The sequence below is a fragment of the Xenopus tropicalis genome, chromosome 4 (assembly GCF_000004195.4).
Source record: "Xenopus tropicalis strain Nigerian chromosome 4, UCB_Xtro_10.0, whole genome shotgun sequence".
In the NCBI taxonomy this organism is placed as follows: Eukaryota; Metazoa; Chordata; class Amphibia; order Anura; family Pipidae; genus Xenopus; species Xenopus tropicalis.
Window position 1 is genome coordinate 69,515,065 of NC_030680.2, and position 24,049 is coordinate 69,539,113.

Consider the following 24,049-nt stretch of genomic DNA (forward strand, 5'->3'; position numbering starts at 1 on the left):
AAAATCGCCAGATTTTGCGCAACTTTCGGCTACGAAAAACTCGCGTTTTTTCGCGCAAATCGTATTGGTAACGAAAAAGTCGCGATAATTTCCGAAAAAATCGCAAAATACTGATCATTACGAAAAAAACGCAATCGGACGCATTCGGCCTGTTCGTGGGTTAGTAAATGTGCCCCTTAGTGCTTTTTATTACATAACCCCCTTAAACCTTTATTGTTGGTCTTTCTTTCCAACACAGTCATTAAAGCCATTATAAACATATCAAACATATCAGCAGATAACAATAAGGTTTACAGTGCATGCAATAATATCACAGATAGTCAACTAGTATCATATCCGTGAACTGGAAGACCAAAGGCACCAAACTGTAGACCTAAAAACATTCAGTTCATGTGACACTAAAGGTCCCCATACACGGGCCGACTATAGCTGCTGATATCTGGGGAGAGCAGAGCGGCCTGGCTGACCGATATCTGGCCTGAAATTAGCCAGATCTCGATCGGCCAGGTTAGAAAATCTGGTCGGATCGGGGACCGCATCGGCTCGTTGATGCGGTCCCCGATCCGACTGCCCCATTGCCGCCCACATAATCCAAAGGGCCAAACGATCGGATTATTTTTTTTTTTACCTAAATGCTCCCCGATATCGCCCACCCGTAGGTGGGGATATCGGGGGAAGATCCGCCAAGCGAGCGGATCTGCTCGTGTATGGCCACCTTTACAAAAGTGCTTGGGTGCACCTAATATTACCCCCCGGTATCATGGCCACTAATAGAATAGTTTTATCTAACTATCTCATCTCCCAGTATGATATACAGTAGAATGTCAGAAATTCATACGTCATCTAGAAGGCTTTGGGTATATACAATTGATTTGTGTTGTTACTTGTGTTTTAGCACCATGGGTCAGATTCATTTCCTTGAGAAAATGTTATTTTAAGTTTACCATGTAAAAACTTACGGGCGAGATTTAATTTGGGAAGTAAAAAATATTCAGTTACAGTTTTTTTCATAGTCTTCATGTAATAAACAGTGAAATGCAGTGGAATGCTTTTCTGAATATTCAGTTACACTTTCCAATATACTTTTAAGAGTACCTACATTGTTTGAATGCAATTATCAGAATAAGCATAAATAATTAAGTATATTGGGAACTGCATTTTATTATGTTTATTGTGTTATCACAGTTTTTCTTTCCTCATTTACATTGATTTTGATTTCATTTTGTATTGAATATTTTCATTAAGAAGTACCAGTTTGGTAATTTCGCAAATAAAAAGACAATACTTAATATTGTCAAATATACAAATACGTATATGTAATACTCATTACAAAAATTGCTAATATATTCCATTTTTATTTTATAACAGGTTTCAGCCTCCGATCCAGATAATGGTGCTCATGGGAGCTTGAAGTATTCTCTGCATGGAAAAGGTGCTAATAATATATTTACTATTGATGAGGAAAGAGGCAATGTCTTTGTCCAAAAGGCTCTTGACCGTGAAGAACATGGGCTCTGGAGATTTGTTGTGTTGGCCACTGATGAAGAAGGGGAGGGACTCACTGGTTTTGCTGATGTGATCATATATGTAGTGGATATAAATGACAATGCCCCTCAGTTCACTTGTGCTCTTAGCAGCTGCAATGCCAATGTGTATGAGAATGCGCCACCAAACACAACCGTTTTGGAGATGACTGCAGTAGACGCAGATGATAAAAATGAAGAAATAAATGCAATTTTAACTTACTCCATGCTTAACAATACAATGAATTTGTTTAGTATAAATGCTAATACTGGCACAATTTACACACTCGGAAACCTGGACAGAGAAAAGAATGATAAATATGTTCTTCTTGTCAAAGTAATAGATGGTGGAGGTTTGGCAACAACAGGCACAGCAACAATTTCAGTTCTAGACATCAATGATCATGTTCCAAGATTTACACAAGACTCATGGAACAGTGTGATCTTAGAGACAAATGACATAAACACAAAGGTTCTTGAGGTGTCTGCAAGCGATGAAGACATTGGCGAGAATGCTCTTTTAACTTTCAGCATCATTGATGGAGACCCAGATCAAAAATTCACTATTGAAAGTGACAGAATGACAAATCAAGCAGAAATAAAGTTAAAAAAGAAGTTGGATTATGAGAACCCTCAGGAGCGTTGGTTTAATCTTACAATAAAAGTTGAAGACCCTGACTTCTCTAGCTTATCATTTTGCTTCATAGAACTGCAGGACTGTAATGATAATGCTCCTGTCTTTCTGGCCCCATTTGTTCAACTGTCTCCTGTATTGGAGAACGTTACTATAGGCACTGTTCTTACTCAGGTAATAGCCTCTGATGCAGACTCTGGAATAAACGGACAGATTAGATACAGTATCTGGCCCAGTTCAGATGTTCTTGGAGAATTTTTTGTTGATCCAGCTGGTTTTGTAAAAGTAAAAAAAGCCCTAGATCGGGAAGTAGACTCCCAGTATCATCTAGTTATTCTGGCCTCAGATGAAGGATTTCCATCACAAACTGGAAGTGCTACTGTTTCCTTCAGCTTGCTAGATGTTAATGATAATGGACCAGTATTTGATGGATTATATACTCCTGTTATTTGGGAAAACACAGCGTGGCCTCAGATTGTTCATATGAATGAAAGTTCAGATCTGCTGTATGCTTCTGACTATGATACCTTAGAGAATGGGCCACCCTTCAGATTTTCATTACCAAGTGAATATACTAATTCTACTGACTTCCTTTTAAATGATAATGGGAACAACACAGCCACTGTTCATGCTCTAAGGGCCTTTGACAGAGAAAAAGACAAAGAATTTTATCTGCCTATAATTATTACAGATAGTGGAAACCCACCAATGAGTGCTACAAACATGCTTCTAATAACTATTGGAGATGAAAATGATAACCCTCATAGAGGAGGTCACAAAGATGTGTACATTAATTCCTATGGAGGTAAGGTAAAACATGGAACAGGGGCTACCTAGCCAATACTGTCTGTCTGTCTGTCTACAACCCTATGATATTATTCTCATATTTATACATCCTTTTCACTTGAACATGACTAGAAAGTGAGATTTTGAGACATGAATGCAGAGCAGCTTTCAGTTCAGAGCACTGAATTTTACCTCTTCTGGTCATGTGCCTTTACAGTAGGTGTAGCAGGGAGCAAAGAACACCAACTACTAAATGCTTCAAAATGGGTGGCAGATTTTGGCGTTCCTGACAGATTTTAAAACCGTGCCTGATTATAATTATAAGGGTCACCTTAAATTAGGGTTTTTGTAGCTGTTTTGTGTTGTTCCACTACAAACAAAAGAAATACATATGTGAATGCCATAACAATTTCCTTGCAAAACTGGTGCATTATTAAAAAAGTGCCAATATTTGCCCATGATCAATGCACTATAATAGATATTTCTTCCCTTTTTGTCATGCTTGTGCAATGTCATATTTAAATGAATAACATATGGATCCAAAACAAACACCCAATATGTGGGTCCTATATATAGACTGTGTAACAGTTAAGGGGCCACTAAAGCTATAATAATAACTAAATATATCTTAATTTAACATTGCTGTGTTTCCCTAATCATATATAAGACATGACATTTTCATGTCTTCACAAAACGAGTGGGTCTTGGCCTGATTTGGCTACAAAGACTCTGGGCCAAAGTGGACTTATCTGATCTTTGGCCCAGGGCCCAGCAGTTGGATCATACAGAGAGGCGTACAGACCTGTTTGATGGGGACCACATCAACATGCTGATCCTGTCCTTGTCTGTAAGGACCAATTTGGCAGCTTTTATTGGCCCATGTATGGCCACCTTTAAGGAGAACTCAACCCTAAAAATGAATACACTAGAAATGCCTTACGGTTCAGCATCCCCATAACAGAAACGGTGCAGGCCTTCCAAGTACTCATAGGAACTCCCCATCTTGAATTCTGTTAGGCATGCCAATGGTACTCACATGCTGAGAGTGCCCAGAGCAGCTGTTGAGAAGCTAAGCTTAGGGGTAGTTGCAAATTATCAAGTGGAAAATGAGGTTTGTCTGTTATATAAGCTGATGCTATAGGGCTGATTACTAAATTCTGATTCTAATTGCACTGGTTTTAGAACTGCCATTTAAAGTAAATATGAATTAATTACTAATCAGCCATATATTGAGACATTTATATTCTATACAGTATATTGTGATTCGGTCCCTAAGCTCAGTATCTGACAGCAGCAGAGAGTATGTGCAGTGAATCAGCAGAAAAGAAGATGGGGAGCTACTGGGGCATCATTGGAGGCACAGAGCTTCCCTGCTAAAGGGCTGTGGTTGCCTTGGGCTGGTACAGAAACCCAAAACATAATGTACAACATTTCTGCCTTACTTTTTTAGTTACATTTCAGCTCCCCTTTAAACAACTTTTATATATATTTTACTTTTATGTTCAAAGCACACAGTGCACAAGCTTTTAAGTGACTTGCAATAGCATAACACATCACAATGTATCTACGTTACAGCTGGCAGAATTGCAAAAACATGTAAGGCCAGCTGGCAAATTATCTAAACTAGTATTACTGGCAACAAAAACTCTCAGACTGAGCTTCTTTAAATAATAGATCTGATACTACACAGGAATGTTTGCTCTTTCCATTTTTTTGAACTCACTTGAAAAGTTTAGATATATGTGTACATGCCTGTATAAAATATATAGTAATCACACTGTTTTAGTTATGCATACATCTATTGCAGCTTTTATTCTAGGGCCGCCAAGGAAATTCTTTTGACCACACCTTACTCTGGTGTGTTTTTGTTAACATATTTATTCACAGAATATGGAAGGAATTACATATCTATCTATCTATCTATCTAGCTATCAATCTATCTGTCTATCATCTATCTATCTATCTATCTATCTATCTATCTATCTGTCTATCATCTATCTATCTATCTATCTATCTATCATCTATCTATCTGTCTATCATCTATCTATCTATCTATCTATCTATCTATCAATCTATCTATCTATCTGTCTATCATCTATCTATCTATCTATCTATCTATCTATCTATCTATCTATCTATCTATCTATCGGTCTGTCTATCATCTATCTATTACACACAAAAGTAAATACAGTTTTTCAGAATGTCTATATATGGACTGATGTGAAGTCATATAGACAAATCTTCATAAATATTCATAACTCAAGGCTCAGAAAGGCAGAATAAATCTAGTTTCCAAGGACAAGTATGCTTAAATTGCAAATTTTATTCATTTTCATTTTTTAAGTAGGCTAATCATATGTAAAATCTGTGAGCTAATGTGCGTTAAATCAGTATAAATATTTAGAATGAGTTTAGAGGAATTCATTGCTCACGGCATTCGCTGCCTACAGTAACAAACACGTGAAGTGAGCTTTAATAGGAATGAATATCAGATGAAATTTTTTGCTGTCAGTAATATTTTCATGCCTTACTTAACTGAGCTAAGTAGTGAGGAAGAAGAGGCAATTAGGTATACTGTATCTATCACCACTTTTACATTTTGTTTGCTCCCTATCAGAGTGTTGGATCAGAGATCAATTAGAAACATGAAAAGAAGACAGGGCTTGAGATTCTTTGCCTTCGTAGGTCTCATTCTTCTGTATGTAATATATATCCATGGATGAGTTCCTGTAATTTAAAACCCAGAATTCCAACCTCTTTTTAAATTAGCGTTGTACATATAGCCATACTACATACATTTGTTCTTTATTTTTTCTAAATCACATACATTTTTCCAAGGCTATATTTTTTTTGCAAGGCTATATTTTTTTTTTATTACAAGAAGTCAGGATGGGTCATGGTACGACATCCTAGGGAGTATGGCTGATAAAACACAAATGTTCAAAATGAAAACAGTCCCAATGTCAGGCTCCACATCTCAGCAGGTTATTGTTGCCAAGCAAGTTATTTTTATAATATCATTTTTACAGTGTGAGGAAGTATTACAGCACTGTAAAAATCCATTTGAGTGCAGGTTTATTATATAATTATGTAGAGTCAGATCACATGTACTACACATAAACATTACAGGGTTTAAGTGACATTCCCGATACATACTGCAGGGTGGAAGTACATTACTTATCCAATTCTCAAAATTAATTAGACTTGAGGTAATGATCAGGGTCGGATTTGTTTCAAGGTGCCCCAAGGCCGCCCCCAGTCCCCCCCTCCCTGCCACACCCACGCATGTGCGTCCATTTAAACTCATATACGGAGCAGTGGGGAGAGGACGCGCTGAAGTTTTCTGCGTGTCTGGTCCCCATATGTGAGCAAAATTTCAGTGCGGCTTGAGCGGCATGCCACCCCTCTTTGTAGCCTTGCCACAAATCTGGGCCTAGTAATGATGTGACCCTATCAGATTTTTTTTGACCCCCCCAACTTGCTGAAGAGTATCAGTGACTTCTATGTATAAAATCATCATTTTGTTATAGTGCAACCCACAAAACTATGGGCAATGAAAACGCAAGATAAAATTAAGGATCTCAATGAAGTAAAGTTTGCTAACTTGCTTGTTGTTGTGCGTTAGCTACAGACTCTATGTCACATGGTTAAAAGTTTCTTCACAACAAAGTTACCTCTTGTTGTTGTGTTTATTTTTCATCAGGATGGTCAGCAGTGGAGCTTGGCAAAGTCTTTGCACCAGATGAAGATGATTGGGACAATAAAACATACACGTCTGTCTCAAAAATGCCTGTGTAAGAAAAACACTTAGAATCCTTGTAAATGCTTGTGTAAAATTTATGAATGCAGACTAAAGACATGTTTTTGCTTAAGGGCTTATTATTTAGATTCATGGCGTGCTTGTCATTATCTCTAATGCCATCTTTTGGCCAGTGTAGAAGTTCCTGAACCCAGCAGTACAGTCTGTTAAAAGTGATATTATTTACCCTCAAATATAAATAAAAAATAAATATAAAAAATATGCAGGAGAAAGAGAAAAAATACATGACAGGGATGGCTAGTGGTAGCAATATTCTAAATCACCAATAAGAAACTCATGCACTATTCAGTGACTTTTTGTGCATCTAGCCTCAAATAAAACTGGACCCTGAATGATACTGGTGATATGTTAAATAAGCTACACTACACATTAATTTCTATAAATGTTCTAGACTCAGGGGCACACCAATAGAGGTAGGCCCAGTGAAGGTTATTACTGATATATATATATAGCAAACCCAGGGTGGCACTCTGCTTCAGCTCTTACCTCGGGTTCAAGGTAAATGATTTAAATATCCAAAAAAAGACCCCTGAGTTATATTCCAAAAAGATCAATTGTGTATTAAAAACGCATGAACAGCCAACGTTACGTTTCCCATCGGGACCTTTTTCAAGGCAATCATGCTGACCAACCCCATGTTCTATTTATCCATAGTGAACCAGCAAATAGGAAGTGACATCAGTGCACATCTAGTGCCATTTAAATTAATACCCCTTTAAAATAATCATTAAGGTTCAGTGAAGTGATTTGGCAAAGCAATCATTAAAGATCCATGTACAATACATCATGTTAAAAATATACACATTACAGTGTCATGATTGCATAGTGTTTACCCAAAAAGGTGAATAAATACAGTTAAACTTACATCAATATAAGATTAAAAACAACATAACATTGTATGTACGCTGCGCCAATCAATTCAAACAAAATACTATCTACTATACTAGTGGGGACCCCCAATCTAATTTAAGATCTATCTATTATTACATTCACATGCACATCCACATATCGATTCCACAGCAATATATACCAACTTGAGGATCCCATTTACCTATATCATATAATAAATTGTAGCAACAATAACACCACAATCCCAATGTGAAATTGGACAGAAGAACTCACAGAAAACAGTTCAGCGATAAGGAACTATTTAAGCCCCTTGGGGCCACACAATCCAGTTCATATGTCCAGAATGCTTCTCTTTGGAGTAAAATACGATCGATGTTGCCACCCCTTTGCACACCTGAAATACAATCAATTGGCATGCATTTAAACGATGAAGCTGGATGCTTAGCATGCAGCCAGTGTTGTGCCACAGGTTGTTTGGATATATCTTGTTTACCCTCCTTCTTTGCAGGTTTAGGGTCCAGAGCAGCCCTGATAGTAACACGATGCATATTAATCCTTTCTTTTAACTGTCTACAAGTCTTGCCACAATAGATCATCCCACATGGACACTTGATAACATATACCACATTACGTGTGGTGCATGTGAGCCTGTGTCTAATGGTGTCTAACAGTTACCACATCTGAACACACCCATCTTGCCCATATTTGTTTGTGTGGTATATTTGCTTACCGGATCCGCAGAGGATAATAGTTCCTTTAAATTCTTGTTCCTTTTATATCCAAACCAGACCGTTTTCGATTGATCACTGTCAATTCAGCATCAGTTTTCACAATGGGCCAATGCTGCAATATGGATTTTTTAATAAATGGGGTGTGCGCATCATAAGTGGTCATGTAGTACACAACATCATTTTCAACATCACCCTCCTGTTCCAGTTTATCCCTCAAAATTGCCTTCCGGTCTAGGGATTTAGCCCATGTTGTAATACTTGTGATCAGTTCCGTCAGATACCCTCTCTCAAGGAACCTTATTGCCATAGCTTCCAATGCCTCTTGCCTCTCTTCCGGCTTACTTGTTATCCTAACCACCCATAACATTTGTGATTTTGGCAGCGAATCCAAAAGGTGCCGTGGGCGACTGCTAGTGTAGTGTAATAATGAATTTCTATCTGTAGGTTTCTGGAAGATTTTTGTATGTAACTGATTGTTATTTGGACCTTTGTATACAGTTACATCCAAAAAGTCTATACTGTGCTTATCCCTGTGTACTGTAAATCTTATGCTAGAAGGTACACCATTCAGATCATTAACAAATGTCAAAAGATCCTCATCTGTCCCATACCAAAGGAAAAACAAATCGTCTATGTAGGGCCTAAAATAACCTCCATTTTTGAGAAACCGTGGATGACATAAAAATTTTGAGTTTCATACCAATACATAAAGATATTGGCATATGTAGGCGCTACATTAGACCCCATAGCCATTCTGGTTAGTTGGAGGAAATAGTTATCCTCAAATTTAAAATAATTGTTGTACAGAATAAATTCCCAAAGGGTCAAAATAAACTCCACCGGAGGACCAGCATATACAGGGTTAATATTCAAAAGGTCTCTGACTGCATGTATTCCTGCATCATGTGGGATTCATGTATATAAACTGTGAACGTCCATAGTGACAAAAAGAAAATTCCCATCCCCAACATTAATGCTGTTAATTACACGCAAAAAGTCAGTTGTATCTTGTAAGTAAGAACCCAATTGTCTTACCAATGGTTGCAAGATTATGTCCACATATTTAGCTATTTTTTCAGGTAAAGAACCCCTGGCCGATATAATCGGTCTGCCTGGAGGATTTAGTAAATGTTTTTGTATTTTGGGCAATGTGTAAATTACTGGTCTTACCGGGTGTTCTACATAAAGTGCATCCCTCAGTTCTTCTGTAATCCAGCCATGCAGGCAGGCTTCATCCAGCAGCTTTCCAAGTTGTGACTGAAATTTAGAAGTGGGATCATACATTAACTTTTGATAACATCCAGTATCTGCCAATTGACCCAACAACTCAGTCCTGTAATATTCATAAACCATAACCACCACTGCCCTGCCTTTATCCGCAGGTTTTATAATGATGTTTCTATTCTCCTGTAATCCCCTGAGCGTGTTATGTCTGTCTGGGGATATTGGACACCGTTGAATCAATAATCCGGGAGAAAGTACATAAAGAAGTGTTAGAGGTAACTGGGTCAAAGTCACTTCTGGCCCTAAGGGCTCTGGCACACGGGGAGATTAGTCGCCCGCGACAAATCTCGCTGTTCGCGGGCGACTAATCTCCCCGAAATACTTCCCAGATGGCATACGCGGCGGCGCGATTTCCCTGAAATCGTGGAAGTTGCCTCGAGAGGAATCACTTTATCACTGCCTGCACTGCTTCTGGCCTCCACGTCTGTTCCTGGCTCTCTGCCTGTGCTCCCAGGCTGCTCTCCTTCTAAAAAAAAATGGAGCTGCTTGTGCCTCCATAACCGCTTCCTCCTCTGATTCAGCACTGCTGGACGCATACCCGAGTGGTTCCCTCACATGGGTCTCCCTCCATGGCGCCAACGATAGACCTTATTATCTTTATAGTCCTCCTTTGTATGTATCTGTGTGTGTATATATATAAAGAGAGAGAGGATGACAAAATACCGCACACCCTGGGACTTAATATACAGGAAAAAGTTTTATTGTATTTTGAGTACAAACAGCACTCTTCCTCAGGGACAAACCTGCAGAACAGCACTGTTTATGTTAGAAACCTATGTACAGTATGGGATCCCTTATCCGGAAACCTGTTATCCAGAAAGTTCCAAATTACGAAAAGGCCATCTCCCATAGACTCCATTATAAGCAAATAATTCTAATTTTTAATAATGATTTCCTTATTGGAGGCAAAACAAGCCTATTGGGTTTATTTAATATTTGAATGATTTTAAGCAGACTTAAGTTATGGAGATCCGAATTACGGAAAGATCCCTTATCCAGAAAACCCCAGGTCTCAAGCATTCTGGATAACAGATCGCATACCTGTATGTGTGTATATGTGTGTATGAGCCAGGGGGTTAAAACATAAGTAAGCCTTTTATTTTAAAATCCCCTATAATTACTCTAAACAGCCCCCAGAATAACATACCTTTTCCCCTCCATGCCGATTTATTTTGTTTCTCCATTAGCTGAAATGCATCTCTTATACGGACTTCCTTGTCTAGCATGAAGCTCCGCCCCTTTTGCTTTCTGAGCACTTCTTCTCTCTCTGACTAGGAAGACCTCAAAGAGCATGCTCACTGCCTCTGCTGCAATTATAATCAGTCAGGCATGCGCAGTAGGCACCTCTTTGAGGTCATCCTAGCTGGAGAGAGAAGGAGTGCTCAGAAAGCAAAAAGGGCAGAGCTTTATCCTAAACAAGGAAGAGTTGTAGTTGAACTGGCTGTAATAGAGAAATGAAATAAAGCTGGATGCATTTTAGAGATTTAGTGAGAAAAAAGGGTTTACTTATTCTTTACATATTTTCCTAAAGGGCTCATTAATACTATATAAGTTCTTTTATACAGATTTCAATCTGCCACTGCTAAAATAAAATCCCATTAAGCTAGTGGCTCTGAGTAAGTCTGTAAGTTCCAAATGTGCTTATTTATTGTTTCTATTTTCAATGTAAAGGCAATTTCGGCTAAACCAAAATAATGGATCACTTGTGATGCTGGAAAAAGCTCACCAAGGAACATATGACATAAAAATTAAAGTTTCAGATGGAGTCTGGCCAGAGGTCATGTCTACCGTGCGGATTCATGTGAAAGACATTACAAAAGAAGCCATCCTCAATTCTGTGTCTCTGAGACTAACAAGTAAGTCATTCTAACGTCATTTCATTAGGAGAATTAGTAGCCCATACTTTCATTGAATATTGAAGTGTGTAGGAAAATCTGGAATTTAAGTTTTTTTTTGATGAATTTAACCTTGGCCTGTATGGGAATTAGGAATTGAAGCAGGGGATGTGTTTATCATCAATTAATTGAAAATGGCCCAGTAAGTGATTTCTCTAGCATTTTTCTTGTGTTGTACTTAAAGCAATTCAAAGCAATTATGTGCCCTGGGACATAAAACATGTTTATGGCCACATATAGCTGACAATGTGATATAAACCATACACTTATGAGGTAGTGGTCGGAATACTCAGCTAATTTTAGTTCACTGACTCATGATCTTTGAAAGGGAAATACAGCACAAAGAAAGGGTCAGATTTGGTTCGATAAGAAAAAATCTGTATCATGATTGGGCCAGATTGATGCCATGATTCATTCCGCTATTAGGTCTATAGGAAAACCTGTTCATTAAATTACACAGTATTTTTCTCATTAAATTGAATCTGGTCCAGCATTTTGCCTGACAAGTCACGCTCTTGCTTGTGGACAATGTCATTTCATGCAAGCCGGTAATCTGTTTTTGTTGACTAAGAAGCAATACAAAAAGGATTATAGGTCTAGTTCAGTTAAGGGTTACAAAGTTAAAAAAGGAATGGAGAATCACCCTTTTATAATTATATGGAAAACCGGGATATAATAGTTAAATGGTTAAAATCAACTTGAAATCAACTTCACCACAGTTAATTATAATATGGCCCATGTCCATATCACACTTAACTGCAGTCATGTTGATTTTAACTTCTGGCCATTATACTGAAAGTGTTTCCCAGAATGCAAACCTTTCCAGTTTGGGACTTTAGGCTTTTTAGTGGCACATTTATAATTATTGTCAAATCTATCCATCTTTTTTTTCTGTCTCTCTATTTCCTCTTTTCCTGTCACCTTTTGCAAACATCCAGATTCAATATGGTGAGAACATTTTCACATGGTTTAGCATGTGAAAATGTCATTGAGTCTTATGGGGTAGTTTGAAATTGAATTAGGGGATACATTTTCCTCATCAAACTGAACCACAATGGGGATACTGTTTTCCTGGCTGAATTAAATATGGGTCAATGAAACAGATTACTTAATCTGGCCTATTGGCTGAATTCAATGAGAAAAATCTCTCTCTTCAACAAATGAAAACTGTATGGATGTATATAAGAAAATTTGGAATCATATTAAACTGTAGGAGATAACTAGTTTTCATTGTATTGAATCTGGGCCAAAATGTCTAAAATAAAACAGCTTCAGTTTCTTCATGTGTGATTTGTGAAAATATAATCATCTTATTAACTGTCTTTTTTTCTTAACAAAACAGTGCATAATGACATGTCAACAAAAATACAGATAAATTATAGGGGTTATATAAAAAAATGAGGACTAGTGCATCCTGGGTAATCTCATAAAGACATTTCCAAGAACTCTTATCATTTCAAAGACTGCATAACATCAATTTGACACTTAAAACTAGCATAGTCTCATAAGTCACATTAATTAATCTAATGGCTGGTGCATAGACCATATTCAAAAAGTCATATTAATTCATGTGAAGGAAATGCTGCCACTTGTTTTCTTCATTCTTTCTTTCATTCTCTGTAGTGCTTGCAAATGTGATATATATATATATATATATATACAGAAAAGAACAGAGCACACCCTAATAGTAATCAAATGCCCCAGGTGCTTGCAAAAACCATGTATATAGCAAGACAATGAGCCGCACACGCAGGGACTTTTTTAGAAAACAAAAAATTTCTTTAATGAAAACGATCCAACGTTTCGAGCACCAACTGTGCTCTTCCTCAGGGACAAACCAAAAGACAGTGCAAACCTCACCCCCCATAAACACCCTTTTTGTTGTGGTGGGGTATTTATGGGGGGTGAGGTTTGCACTGTCTTTTGGTTTGTCCCTGAGGAAGAGCACAGTTGGTGCTCGAAACGTTGGATCGTTTTCATTAAAGAAATTTTTTGTTTTCTAAAAAAGTCCCTGCGTGTGCGGCTCATTGTCTTGCTATATATATATATATATATATATATAAATATATATGTATATATGTATATATATATATATATGTTAAGGCTGGATACAAAACTAGGTTCATTTACTGGAAATGTGAAAATATAGTAAGTAGTATATTTTTAAAAAAGGCATGTTGAAAAAATTGTAGGGAAAATGCCATTGGTTTAGTTCACTAATGACTGTGCACTCAACTAAGAATTAGCTAGTCACTGAGGGGCTCGGACCGTAGGGCCTGTTTCTGCTATTAGAAATTCCTGCTCCCTGCTGGAGCGGGAATTTATACTCAAGCAATGGAGGGCTGGGGTTTATCAACTGGCCCTTCTTCATAAATTCTGAAACTTGTGTATTATAAAAAAATAATGTAACTCAGATAAGAATGAACTAGGAGTTCCATGACCTGTATAAAAGCATTTGGCCTTGTGCCTTTATGTGGCCACAGAACTCCTTGGTAATGTCTCACGTGCTTATATTTTACAGTAGGAGGAACATTATTCCCTATATATAGTTTGACTTATATAAGCTATATCATGTGCCTGCTTCAATTTTACTTGTATGCTTTCATTTTGTATACTTATGATGTTCTTCTGCCCTAAACACCTTCTCAGATATAACTGCACAGGAAATTCTACACAAAGATGAATATGGATTCAGTACTTATGAACAGTTGCAAATGGCCATAGCAGCAGTGGTACCAGCTCATCCTAGTAATGTTCAAATATTCAGCTTGGAAAACACAGAAGGGCATCAAACAGACATGAGATTTGCAGTCCGTGAATCTTCTACGTTTTACAAACCAGACGTCTTGCAGAGTGTGCTCTCAGCTCACAGGGGAAAAGTAGGTATCGGTTCTGAAACCGTTGCAAACTTTGCATTTTATTTCATTACCCCTTAATAGCTAGTTACTATTGGCTAGTGCACTGGTGCATTTTAGCACCATTTTCAGAAAATGTGGCCACATATTTTATTTTAGGAACCTGCTTAGTTTTGTAAATCATTAACTTCAGATATATTTGTCTCATTGGGCCTTTAAGTTGCAGGTACATGGAAGACAAACTATGGGGGTTTTCATTAGCCAGTAAGCAGAATACAACCATCAGATACCTAAACAATGGGGCCTACTTGCACATTTTATACTTAACATTTGTGAGCTCCTGCTATTATGGATAATGTTACTCAGGTTAATTTAGGTGCCACATTTATAAGTACCCTAAACCGTAGCAAGTGCCAAAAGCCCTCAATGGACTAACATTACAATTGCCTGACAAGGGGTGGATCAAGCCTGAAACAGTCCTGTCTGCCCAGCCCAGTGTTCCCTAACCAGTGGCTCAGGAGCACCATGTTGCTCACCAACCCCATGGATATTTCTCCCAGTGGCCTTAAAAGCAGGTGCCTATTTTTCCTGACTAAGAGGCATGTTTGGTAGCATAAAAACCAGGTGTACTGCCAAACAGAGTCTCCTGTAGGCTGCCAGTCCACATAAAGGCTACCAAATAACCAACCACAGCCCATATATGGTGCCCCCAGAAACTTTTTGTATGCTTGTGTTGCTCCCCAACTTACATTTGAATGTGGCTCACGAATGAAAAAGTTTGGGGACCCCTGGCCTAGCCTAACATATTAATATGGGTGAAGAAAGACATCTGAGCAAATTGTCCCCATTGTTTTGGCATTAATTTAACTTTGGGATAGGTTATCAGTATGAAGTATAAAGGTTGTGACAGCAATGTCTGCCTTTAAAATAAATCAAATTCTTGTGTATCATTGTAAAAATCTAGCACCATAAACATATGTGCTTTATGTGTCATCAGAGCTGCAGTGATTTCTTCAACTCATTGAATATATATCATAAACAATGTCATAATGCAATTTAGATTTGGATGCCAAAGATTCTCTTTCATGAAACTATGCACTTCTTTTAATAAAAAACCCCAATTACACAAACGTAATATTCAGTACGTACAAACTGTTTTGCTCTGTCTGACATCAGATCCAGTCAATATTGAAGTCAAACGCGTCCTATGTAGAAGTTGATTTCTGTTTACCGCAAGACTGTGGAAATGCTCAGGAGTGTACCAGCTACAGTGCCTTCACAGAGAACCCATCTCTTGTGGATACAGGGAGAATTTCATTTGTGTCAGTGGCCCACAATGCTAACACCATCTGCAGATGTTCGTTAAGGGACAGAGTGCATCAGTCTTGTTCTTCTATGCTTCAGAATCCCTGTCTCAATGGTGGAACCTGTAGGGACACCAATAATGGCTACAGGTGAGCTGACTTACATAACACACAATTCTTACTTTTTCTCAACAAACAGAATGTGCAACTTTATTGTATTAGAGTATATTGTAATATATAAACAGATGGCATTAAGTTAAAGGGCACCTGAAACCCTAAGAATTATTCCAAATTATTTTATATTGTGTTGGTTGAGCAAAATATACTCTATGTGCACTTTATAAATTATTTAAATGTTGGCAGGTGCCATTTTGTGAACACTGTTATAAAGGCAAACTTTGAATCATCATTACAAAATTTTGTTAAAGTACTGGCTACTCAGGTATAGCCAGTGAGGAGGGAAGAGGAATGTGAGGAGTTCAGTCACATCTAGGAGGCGCAAAATGGAAAGTGAAAGTAATTGCCTGCCCTGTCTTAGGCACAGAGGCAGGCCATGCAATATATGATTGTTTGGGTTTCTGGGTTTCATTTGATAAGGACTTTTATTAAACAGCTTTTTATGTCTAGCTGACACGTCCCCTTTAAGTAGTGTATTTGTAAGGGACACCTCTTTCCAGTGATGTTGCCCATAGCAACCAATCAGATATTTTGCTTTTGTTTTCTAACTTGTAAGTGACTGTTCAAATCTAAGTGCTGATTGGTTGCTATGGGCAACATCACCAGTAATGTTGGCTTACTCACTATAATTAATATGCCTCATACTATACATATAGAATCATCAATAAACAAGAATGTGAACTATTCTTAGTATAGAATTGTACAAGAAGTACATCAAAATCACTAGAAACCATAGGAAATTGCAGTCCTGGAAAGGCAGGGTCCCTGTAGGGATCATGGGCCATACCCAGAGTTTGAAGTACAAAATATTCTTCAAGAAGTTGTTTAACTCCACATGATAAAAGTAATGCCTTATATATAATTATCTTGTACCTGACTTAAACTACATTGACTTGAACTCTTGTTTTCAGGTGTCATTGTCTGCCTCAGTTTCATGGACCACTTTGCCAGCAGACACAGCGAACCTTTAATGGGAATGGCTATGCATGGTTTCCACCTATCAGACATTGCACAGACAGTCATCTCTCGCTGGAGTTTATAAGTGACAAACATGATGGACTCTTACTTTACAGTGGTCCTATATTCAATCAACCTTCTGGGAATGATCACAACTTCTTTGCCATTGGTATACTGAATATATAACTGTGCTATGTAGCAATATATCATTACATGTTTCATATTTCATTTAATACAACAGGAAAAGAGTGGCTAATTTGGTTTTACACAACTATAGGACTAATCAGTTTGACTAGAACTGGCTATGGTGTGCGAAACACACGCTTTTTTCATACAGGATGAGCCATGTAGTGAATAGTCTTAAGGGGCCACCATCTTCAAGATCTATGGTATAGACTGCATAGCTCTGTTTTCAGCTCTGTTTTTTACGAATAAGATAAGAGACTTAACATTTGCTATTTACAAAGCAGATTTGTAATTACTGCAATTGAAGCTAATTTTATTTGCATTTTTAAAAACAGAACGTAAAAAAAGTCTTTAAAACACAAATTGAAAGCAGTGTTAATTTCAGTGGTCAATTAATTTTTATAGAAAGAATGAAAACATTTTGTTACAAATAGGACATTAAACAATGCATGCAGAAGATAGAAAATCAGCTTTAATTTTAACATTTGATTAGAAATGCTGAACCTCTTCTGCAAATACCCTACTGCCTTGGGTTACAGCAGTCCCAGTAAAGATCTATACTTCTGAAGTTGCCCTTGTAGCATCTCACCTTTCTTATTTCAGTTAACTCTCTCTGGTGCCCCAAGCACTGCAACTACATGTTTGTAGTTATCGAAGGACAGACAGAAAACTTGCTGATCTGAAACTGAGGCTTTTTTTCTGTTAAACCATGCTGTGCAGATGTACCCTAACTTTGCAGCATAAGCATTTAGTATTCAAATTTTTGCTTTTAAAGTAACTGGGATGCCAAATAATATACATACTGCAAGGCTGATTAATAATGTACCTTGCGCAGCAATAAAACAAGAATACGTCTAGCACAGGCTGCAACATAGATTACATAAAGAATAAATCAACAGGCAAAGGTTTATGCTGTTTGATGTCACTGGAAGTCAAGATTTCCATTAACACATTAGACCATCATGATACTTAGTTGGCCTAAAGGTTTTATTTATTTGACAGTTGCCACATCACATTCTTAAAGCAAGTTTCTTGTGCCCAAAGCAAGACTATGCCCCACCCCTTTCTGCTCATCTCCTCACCCTCCATGCCAACATGCGCATGTGCAAAGGTGCATGCATATGTGCAACTTGTGCTTTGGATCTTCATGAATACCTGCATAGGATGGGCCCAAACTAAAGGAAGGCAGGCAGAAGAGGTACATGACCAGTGCCTCCCCCCAGTGTTGGGCCATATGCACGTGCCTCTTCTGCCTACCCCTAGTTCCAGCCCTGAGGCCCATGACCACTAACAGCAGCACAGAACCACTGCTTTAGTAGAGATATGAAGATAGGGGAGTCTAAAGTCAATTTTAGAGGCATGTAACTTGCTCCTTTACAGCTCTCTAAGCTGTTAGCAGTCAGTAACCAGTGACTTGAGGGGGGCCATATGGGACATAACTGTTCAGTTAGTTAGCATTTGAATCTGACCTGTGTGCTCACAAACTAACTGAACAATTATGCCCCATGTGACCCCCCTAAAGTCACTGACTAACTAAGAGGTTAGAGAGCTGAAAGCAGGAAGTAGTGTTCTGGCAATTATGTTAGACATCTGCTCACTCCAGCCTTTATAGATTACATTTTTGCCTAACTAACTATATTAGAAATATTTTTTTTATTTTGCGCAGTCTACCCATTTTACCCAGTTTCATTTTTACACTGAACTGTTCCTTTAAGGCTACTGTACTGCTGGGCTGACTTGGTAAACTCTGTGCATTAGGAACTGATGAGGAACACTTTTTATTTCTGGTACACACACTGTAACAATGTCTTTTCTCTTAAAAAATAATGGTGTGAGAATAAAAAAGATAGTGTGGTGAGAACACAAACTGTTTGGCATGGGCACATTATTTATATTTTCTTAATTTATAGTCATTGTGAGTCCTTTATGTTAAAGCTCATTGCATAAAATGGTAAGTTAATAGCAATTAATACATAAAGCAGTAACTAATACATATACTTCTTCCTTTCTGGAAGGGATTTTAAGAAGTGTGCCAACTGTGACCATCAGAGAAGGGACCAGCACACTACATCTTCAGTTTCCAGCCTCAGTCAATGTGACTGATGGGACATGGCATCGGATTGATATGCGAATAAAGAAAAAGGTGGGTTCCAGTTGTAAAACGGTTTCCTCAGAAAGTTATATTTTATTCCCCATGTAAGTGTTATAGGTAACGACATCTTGTTTTATCTGGCACAGATTGTCAGTGTCATTCTAGACCGTTGCAGTTCTTCAGTAATTAATGAAAAAGAGGGTGTTGGAAAGGAATTCTTAATAGAGGATCGAACAAATTGTGAAGTCAGTGGACTGATTAGACAGGAAATGAGGTAAGGAACACAAGAAAGCCTATAATAATGTGCTGACATGCTTTTGCCACTTTTCTGCATGTTCTGGTTCAAAAATCACCATTTGCACTACTTGCACACACATCTCTAAATAGTAGGTATTCATTTATATTTTATAGTGCATATTAATCCTTTTTTGCACAATATACTGTATATATATATATATATACAGAAACCAGTATGATTAGCATCAGGATTTAATCAGACCTGTAGCATGAGTTTAAATGACAGGCCAGCCTCATTTTCTGCCTGATAATTTTCTACAACCCTTAAAGGAACAGTAACACCAAAAAATGTATATATTTTAAAGAAATTAAACTATAATGTACTGCTGCCCTGCACTGGTAAAAGTTGTGTGTTTGCTTCAGAAACATTACTAGAGTTTATATAAACCCTGGTGTGTAGCCATGGGGGCAGCCATTCAAAAGAAGAAAAGGCACAGGTTATTTAGCAGATAACAGATAAACCCTGTAGAATACAATGGTGTCTTATCTGTTATCTGCTGTGTAACCTGTGCCTTTTCTCCTTTTTTTCAGCTTGAATGGCTGCCCCCACGGCTACACAGCAGCTTATTTATATAAACTATAGTAGTGTTCCTGAAGCAAACACCCCAGTTTTACCATTGCAGGGCCACAGTACGTTATATTTCCATTACTTTAAAACACTTTAATTTTTTGGTGTTACTGTTCCTTTAAGCTTAGCTTCTCAACAGCTGCTCAGAGCCTACTGAGTATGTGCAAGAATTCAAGATGGTAAGCTCCTATGACACATCTGAAGGTCTGGGTCATTACTGCTATTGAAAAGCTGAAAATTTAGGCTGGTGCAGTAAGTATGTTATATAAAATATGGCATTTTTAGCCATATTCATTTTTAGGGTTTAGTTCTCCTTTAAGTACCAAATGTACATCTCATTAAATGGTAATTTTGTTCTTTTAGTGCAGAGAAAGGAATTGTGTTTCCTGTGCTAAGAATGTGGTAACCCCCCCCAAAAAAAAATGTGTGTGTGGGGGAGGTGAGAGGGTCTGCACTGGATTGTCCATTTCAGACAAAAAGGGGCTAGAATATATTCTAATACCTATATTTCATATAGGAGAACTGGTTAAGGGTCTGAATACTTATGCAAGGTGATGTCAACATATTAAGGAGAGATTGTTTGGGATCATCAATAACATTTATCTATATAGCTTCAACAATATTGTTATAACAGATTTGCAATAAATTATTAAACAGGGTTAGCTGATCAATCCTAATAATCCTAAATCAAATACTATGCCCACTTCTATATTTACACTGTCTGGCAGGATAACCCGTAGCACAGGCAGCAGAGTAAACAGAGAAGCACAATGTGAAGTTGCTGCTGTAGAAAATGTTTCTATTACACATGAGATGGGCACAGTGTATTGGGCTGAAGCACAATGTGACACTTATCTACAACATACTAGGTGGGTTAGATTGGATAGATTGGCTGGAAGACACTTTTCTGCACTTGTGCTGCCCATAAGTCCCACACGTCTTTACATTGTCGTTAAAGGGGTTGTTTATCTTTGGATTTACAGGGCAGCCCCAGTTTTAAAAAACTTGAATACATTTTTTGCTGCACATGAAAAATGCAATTTTTAAAGGGGACATATTGTGTGAAAACAACATTGTGCCAATGAATGGTACTTGTCTAAATATAGAAGTAGTAAATATAAAAATTAGTCTTTCAGGCTTATTTTTTCTGCAAACACCCTACCAGTCCCCTGCCCACCTGTTCCATCATGCCTGCCATCACTCACACTGCCATACTTGGTTTTCTATATATTTTAAAAATGTTGTTCATCTGAGAGTTTTAAAACCCTATTTTCTTTAAAAGGTTTTGGAATCCACATTCTGTTTTGCAGCTGGGTGGTGTAAAGGAATCAACACCACCTTCATATCGACAGCTGCCATACCAGCACTTTAAAGGCTGCCTGCGCAATGTCATTCTCAATAAGCAAGTAAGTGAAGCTCAGCCATGCTACTTGGTTGTGCATTGGGGAATCCTGGGAAAAGCCTGGCAGCTACAGTTAGAGTATTCATTATTCGTATACTTTCATTCTTCTTTCTGCAGCTAGCTGAACACAATCACTAATCATTGATTGGTTGTTATAGGTTAAGGCTTTTAAAAAAAGCTATAGCACATGAAGAGAAGGAGGCAACATCAGAGCGCAGCATTAAATGCTCACAGTAAATACCTCAAAGCACTGATTTTACAGTGGCAGTTTAGAAATTGTACAGTTAACTGATCTCTGACATATAATTCATCATCAGAAAAAGAGGCTTTGCATATAGTATTATTATTTTTATGCTTCCTCAGTGCTATTAATTTTATGCAACGCTGTACAGGGAATTTTTCAGGACCAATGAACCCCCTGTCCCTGTTACTATGTAAGTTCTGGTAATTGAGCAATGAGGGTATTGAGTGACTGGCCCCAGGCTCTAAGGAGCTGACACAGGAATTGATCAAAAGTGCATTGATTTAACCATTGTCACTCTTGCATTTAATAAGCTCATTCTAGGACTGTTTTGCATGTTTACACACTCTTATCACTACTATTTACTGTCTTTAAATGTATCTTGTTAAAGGAAAACTATACCCCAAAACAATGTAGGTTTCTCTAAAAATAAATTGCATAAAGCAGCTTATATGTAAAGCAAAGCCCTGCATTATTTAAATAAACCATGTTCATAAAAACACACTTTTCAGTAGCATGTGTCATTGGATAAACATAAATAGAAAGTTGTCATTTTAAGTACTAAGGGCCGCCCCTAGGATCATTTGATTCACAGTGCACACAAACAAACTAAGGCACACATACATGTTGGGTCACATCAGCCAATTAATGAACAGAGTTCTGTATTTTACTCACATACTACTTCCTGTTACAGTTAAAGCTGCATTATTTCCTGTCAGGTGATCTCTGAGGGAGCACACAGACCCTCCCAAAATGGTGGTTCAAGGGAAAAGATGTAAAAGGGCAATAGTTACTGATATATATACTGTATATTCCAGTTTGGTAATATTCTTTAATAAGTCACTTAATATGATATAAACTATCTGTTGTTAAGTATTTATTCTGGGGGTATAGTTTTCCTTTAAGTTTTTCTCATCAAACTATATCTCAGGATATGTTATTGCTTATCTGAAGATTTAATTTGATTTTGTACTCCTCCCAATGCAGATGTATGATCTTGGAGTTTCACTGGAATCCATTAATAGCTTTCCTGGCTGCTCAGTGAAGGATCCGGCTTGTTCCTTAGCATCTCCATGTGAGGTTCCTCCCAGATGCACCAAGGAGTCTGGTTTAACCAGCTGTGACTGCTTACCAAATGGAAGTGGATATGATTGTGAAAAAGGTACTAGAAGTTTGAGAACTTAGATCTCAAAATCGGCAGCATTTAATACATATTCTGAAATCTGTGCCTAACTGTCAACCATATGTGGGTCAAAAAAAATTAGAACATACTGAATTTAAAATCATACCATAGTAACATTATTTAATTTTCTTATTTTTGAATCTCTGGCTTGGAGGCAAGTTTTGGTTACATAAAATCCAGTGTAAAGCCAAACAGAGCCTTCTATAGGCTGCCAGTCCACATAGGGGCTACCAAATAGCCAAATATATACCCCCTGGAACCTTTTCTATGCTTGTGTTGCTCCCAACACTTTTTCCATTTGAATGTGGCTCACAGGTATAAAAGGTTGGGGATCTGTGGTTTGGCGCGTGGGAGGAAAGAGGAGTACATGGAGGAAACCCAAACTCCTTGCTGAAATTAAACAAATTAAATACAGAGTTTTGATGTTTTTTTCCTTTGCAGTTTTACAACTATTTGATCATTACTGCTACTTTTATTCTTTGTAATTTCAGATTAATTGGCACTGAATGTATGCTTTTTTTGTAGATGTCAATGAATATTATTTCCAGTTAGGAAGTTCTGTGCATTACCAGCTTCCTCATGTACTTCCCACACAGAGGACATATTTCAATGCGATGGTAAGAACACGCCATGCCAACAGCATTATTCTCAGCTTGACTTCAAGAGACAGGACTGAATACATACAGCTGCAGGTACTAAGCACCTAGAACCTAGAAGCACCTAGAACTGGGTTTTGGGGTTGTGTATGTAAAGAATAAAATCACCCATAATGATATATTTATGAATTGCTGCTGTATTTGACTAGATGATGGCTGGACTTTTAACAGTTTCCTATAATATTGGTGATGGTGACCTCATGGTTCAACTACCTGATCATAAGATTGACACAGGGGAATGGAATGAGGTTACTATGGAGAGAATACAGAACGAGTTCACACTTCGGGTTAATCAAGGAAACAGACAGAGAGAAATTACAGATGCCCCTGGCACATACAAAGAAATAAAAGTTGATCCAAACAGTATCATTTTGGGAACTGATAGCTCCCATTTGCTTAGTTTCCAAGGTAAGTGTCATAACTGTGTCTAGCTTTTACTAAAGCTTAAGCCAAATATTTATTATAATGTAGTAAAATAATAGTATAGAAACACCTCAAGACCTTTATTAGTACAGTATTAGTATTCAACAGTACTGTATTGCACATGAAGTACCTGCCTGAGCCAAGGTACTAATAGGAGAGAAGGAATATTCCATTTTATTTTCATTC

At 37.7% G+C, this 24,049-nt stretch overlaps 1 protein-coding gene across 1 annotated transcript in view; it reads left to right on the forward strand.

The window, feature by feature from the left end:
• LOC100493382 (neural-cadherin) overlaps positions 1–24,049 on the forward strand; it is a 76,385-nt gene that overhangs the window by 46,323 nt on the left and 6,013 nt on the right. The window contains exons 18-29 of the mRNA XM_002934383.5: positions 1,369–2,962; positions 6,647–6,737; positions 11,299–11,483; positions 14,172–14,401; positions 15,554–15,831; positions 16,770–16,984; positions 19,017–19,144; positions 19,240–19,367; positions 21,241–21,364; positions 22,589–22,763; positions 23,310–23,476; positions 23,590–23,848. Of these exons, the coding sequence (XP_002934429.3) occupies positions 1,369–2,962; positions 6,647–6,737; positions 11,299–11,483; positions 14,172–14,401; positions 15,554–15,831; positions 16,770–16,984; positions 19,017–19,144; positions 19,240–19,367; positions 21,241–21,364; positions 22,589–22,763; positions 23,310–23,476; positions 23,590–23,848 (3,574 nt within the window). The remainder of the gene's footprint in view (positions 1–1,368; positions 2,963–6,646; positions 6,738–11,298; positions 11,484–14,171; positions 14,402–15,553; positions 15,832–16,769; positions 16,985–19,016; positions 19,145–19,239; positions 19,368–21,240; positions 21,365–22,588; positions 22,764–23,309; positions 23,477–23,589; positions 23,849–24,049) is intronic.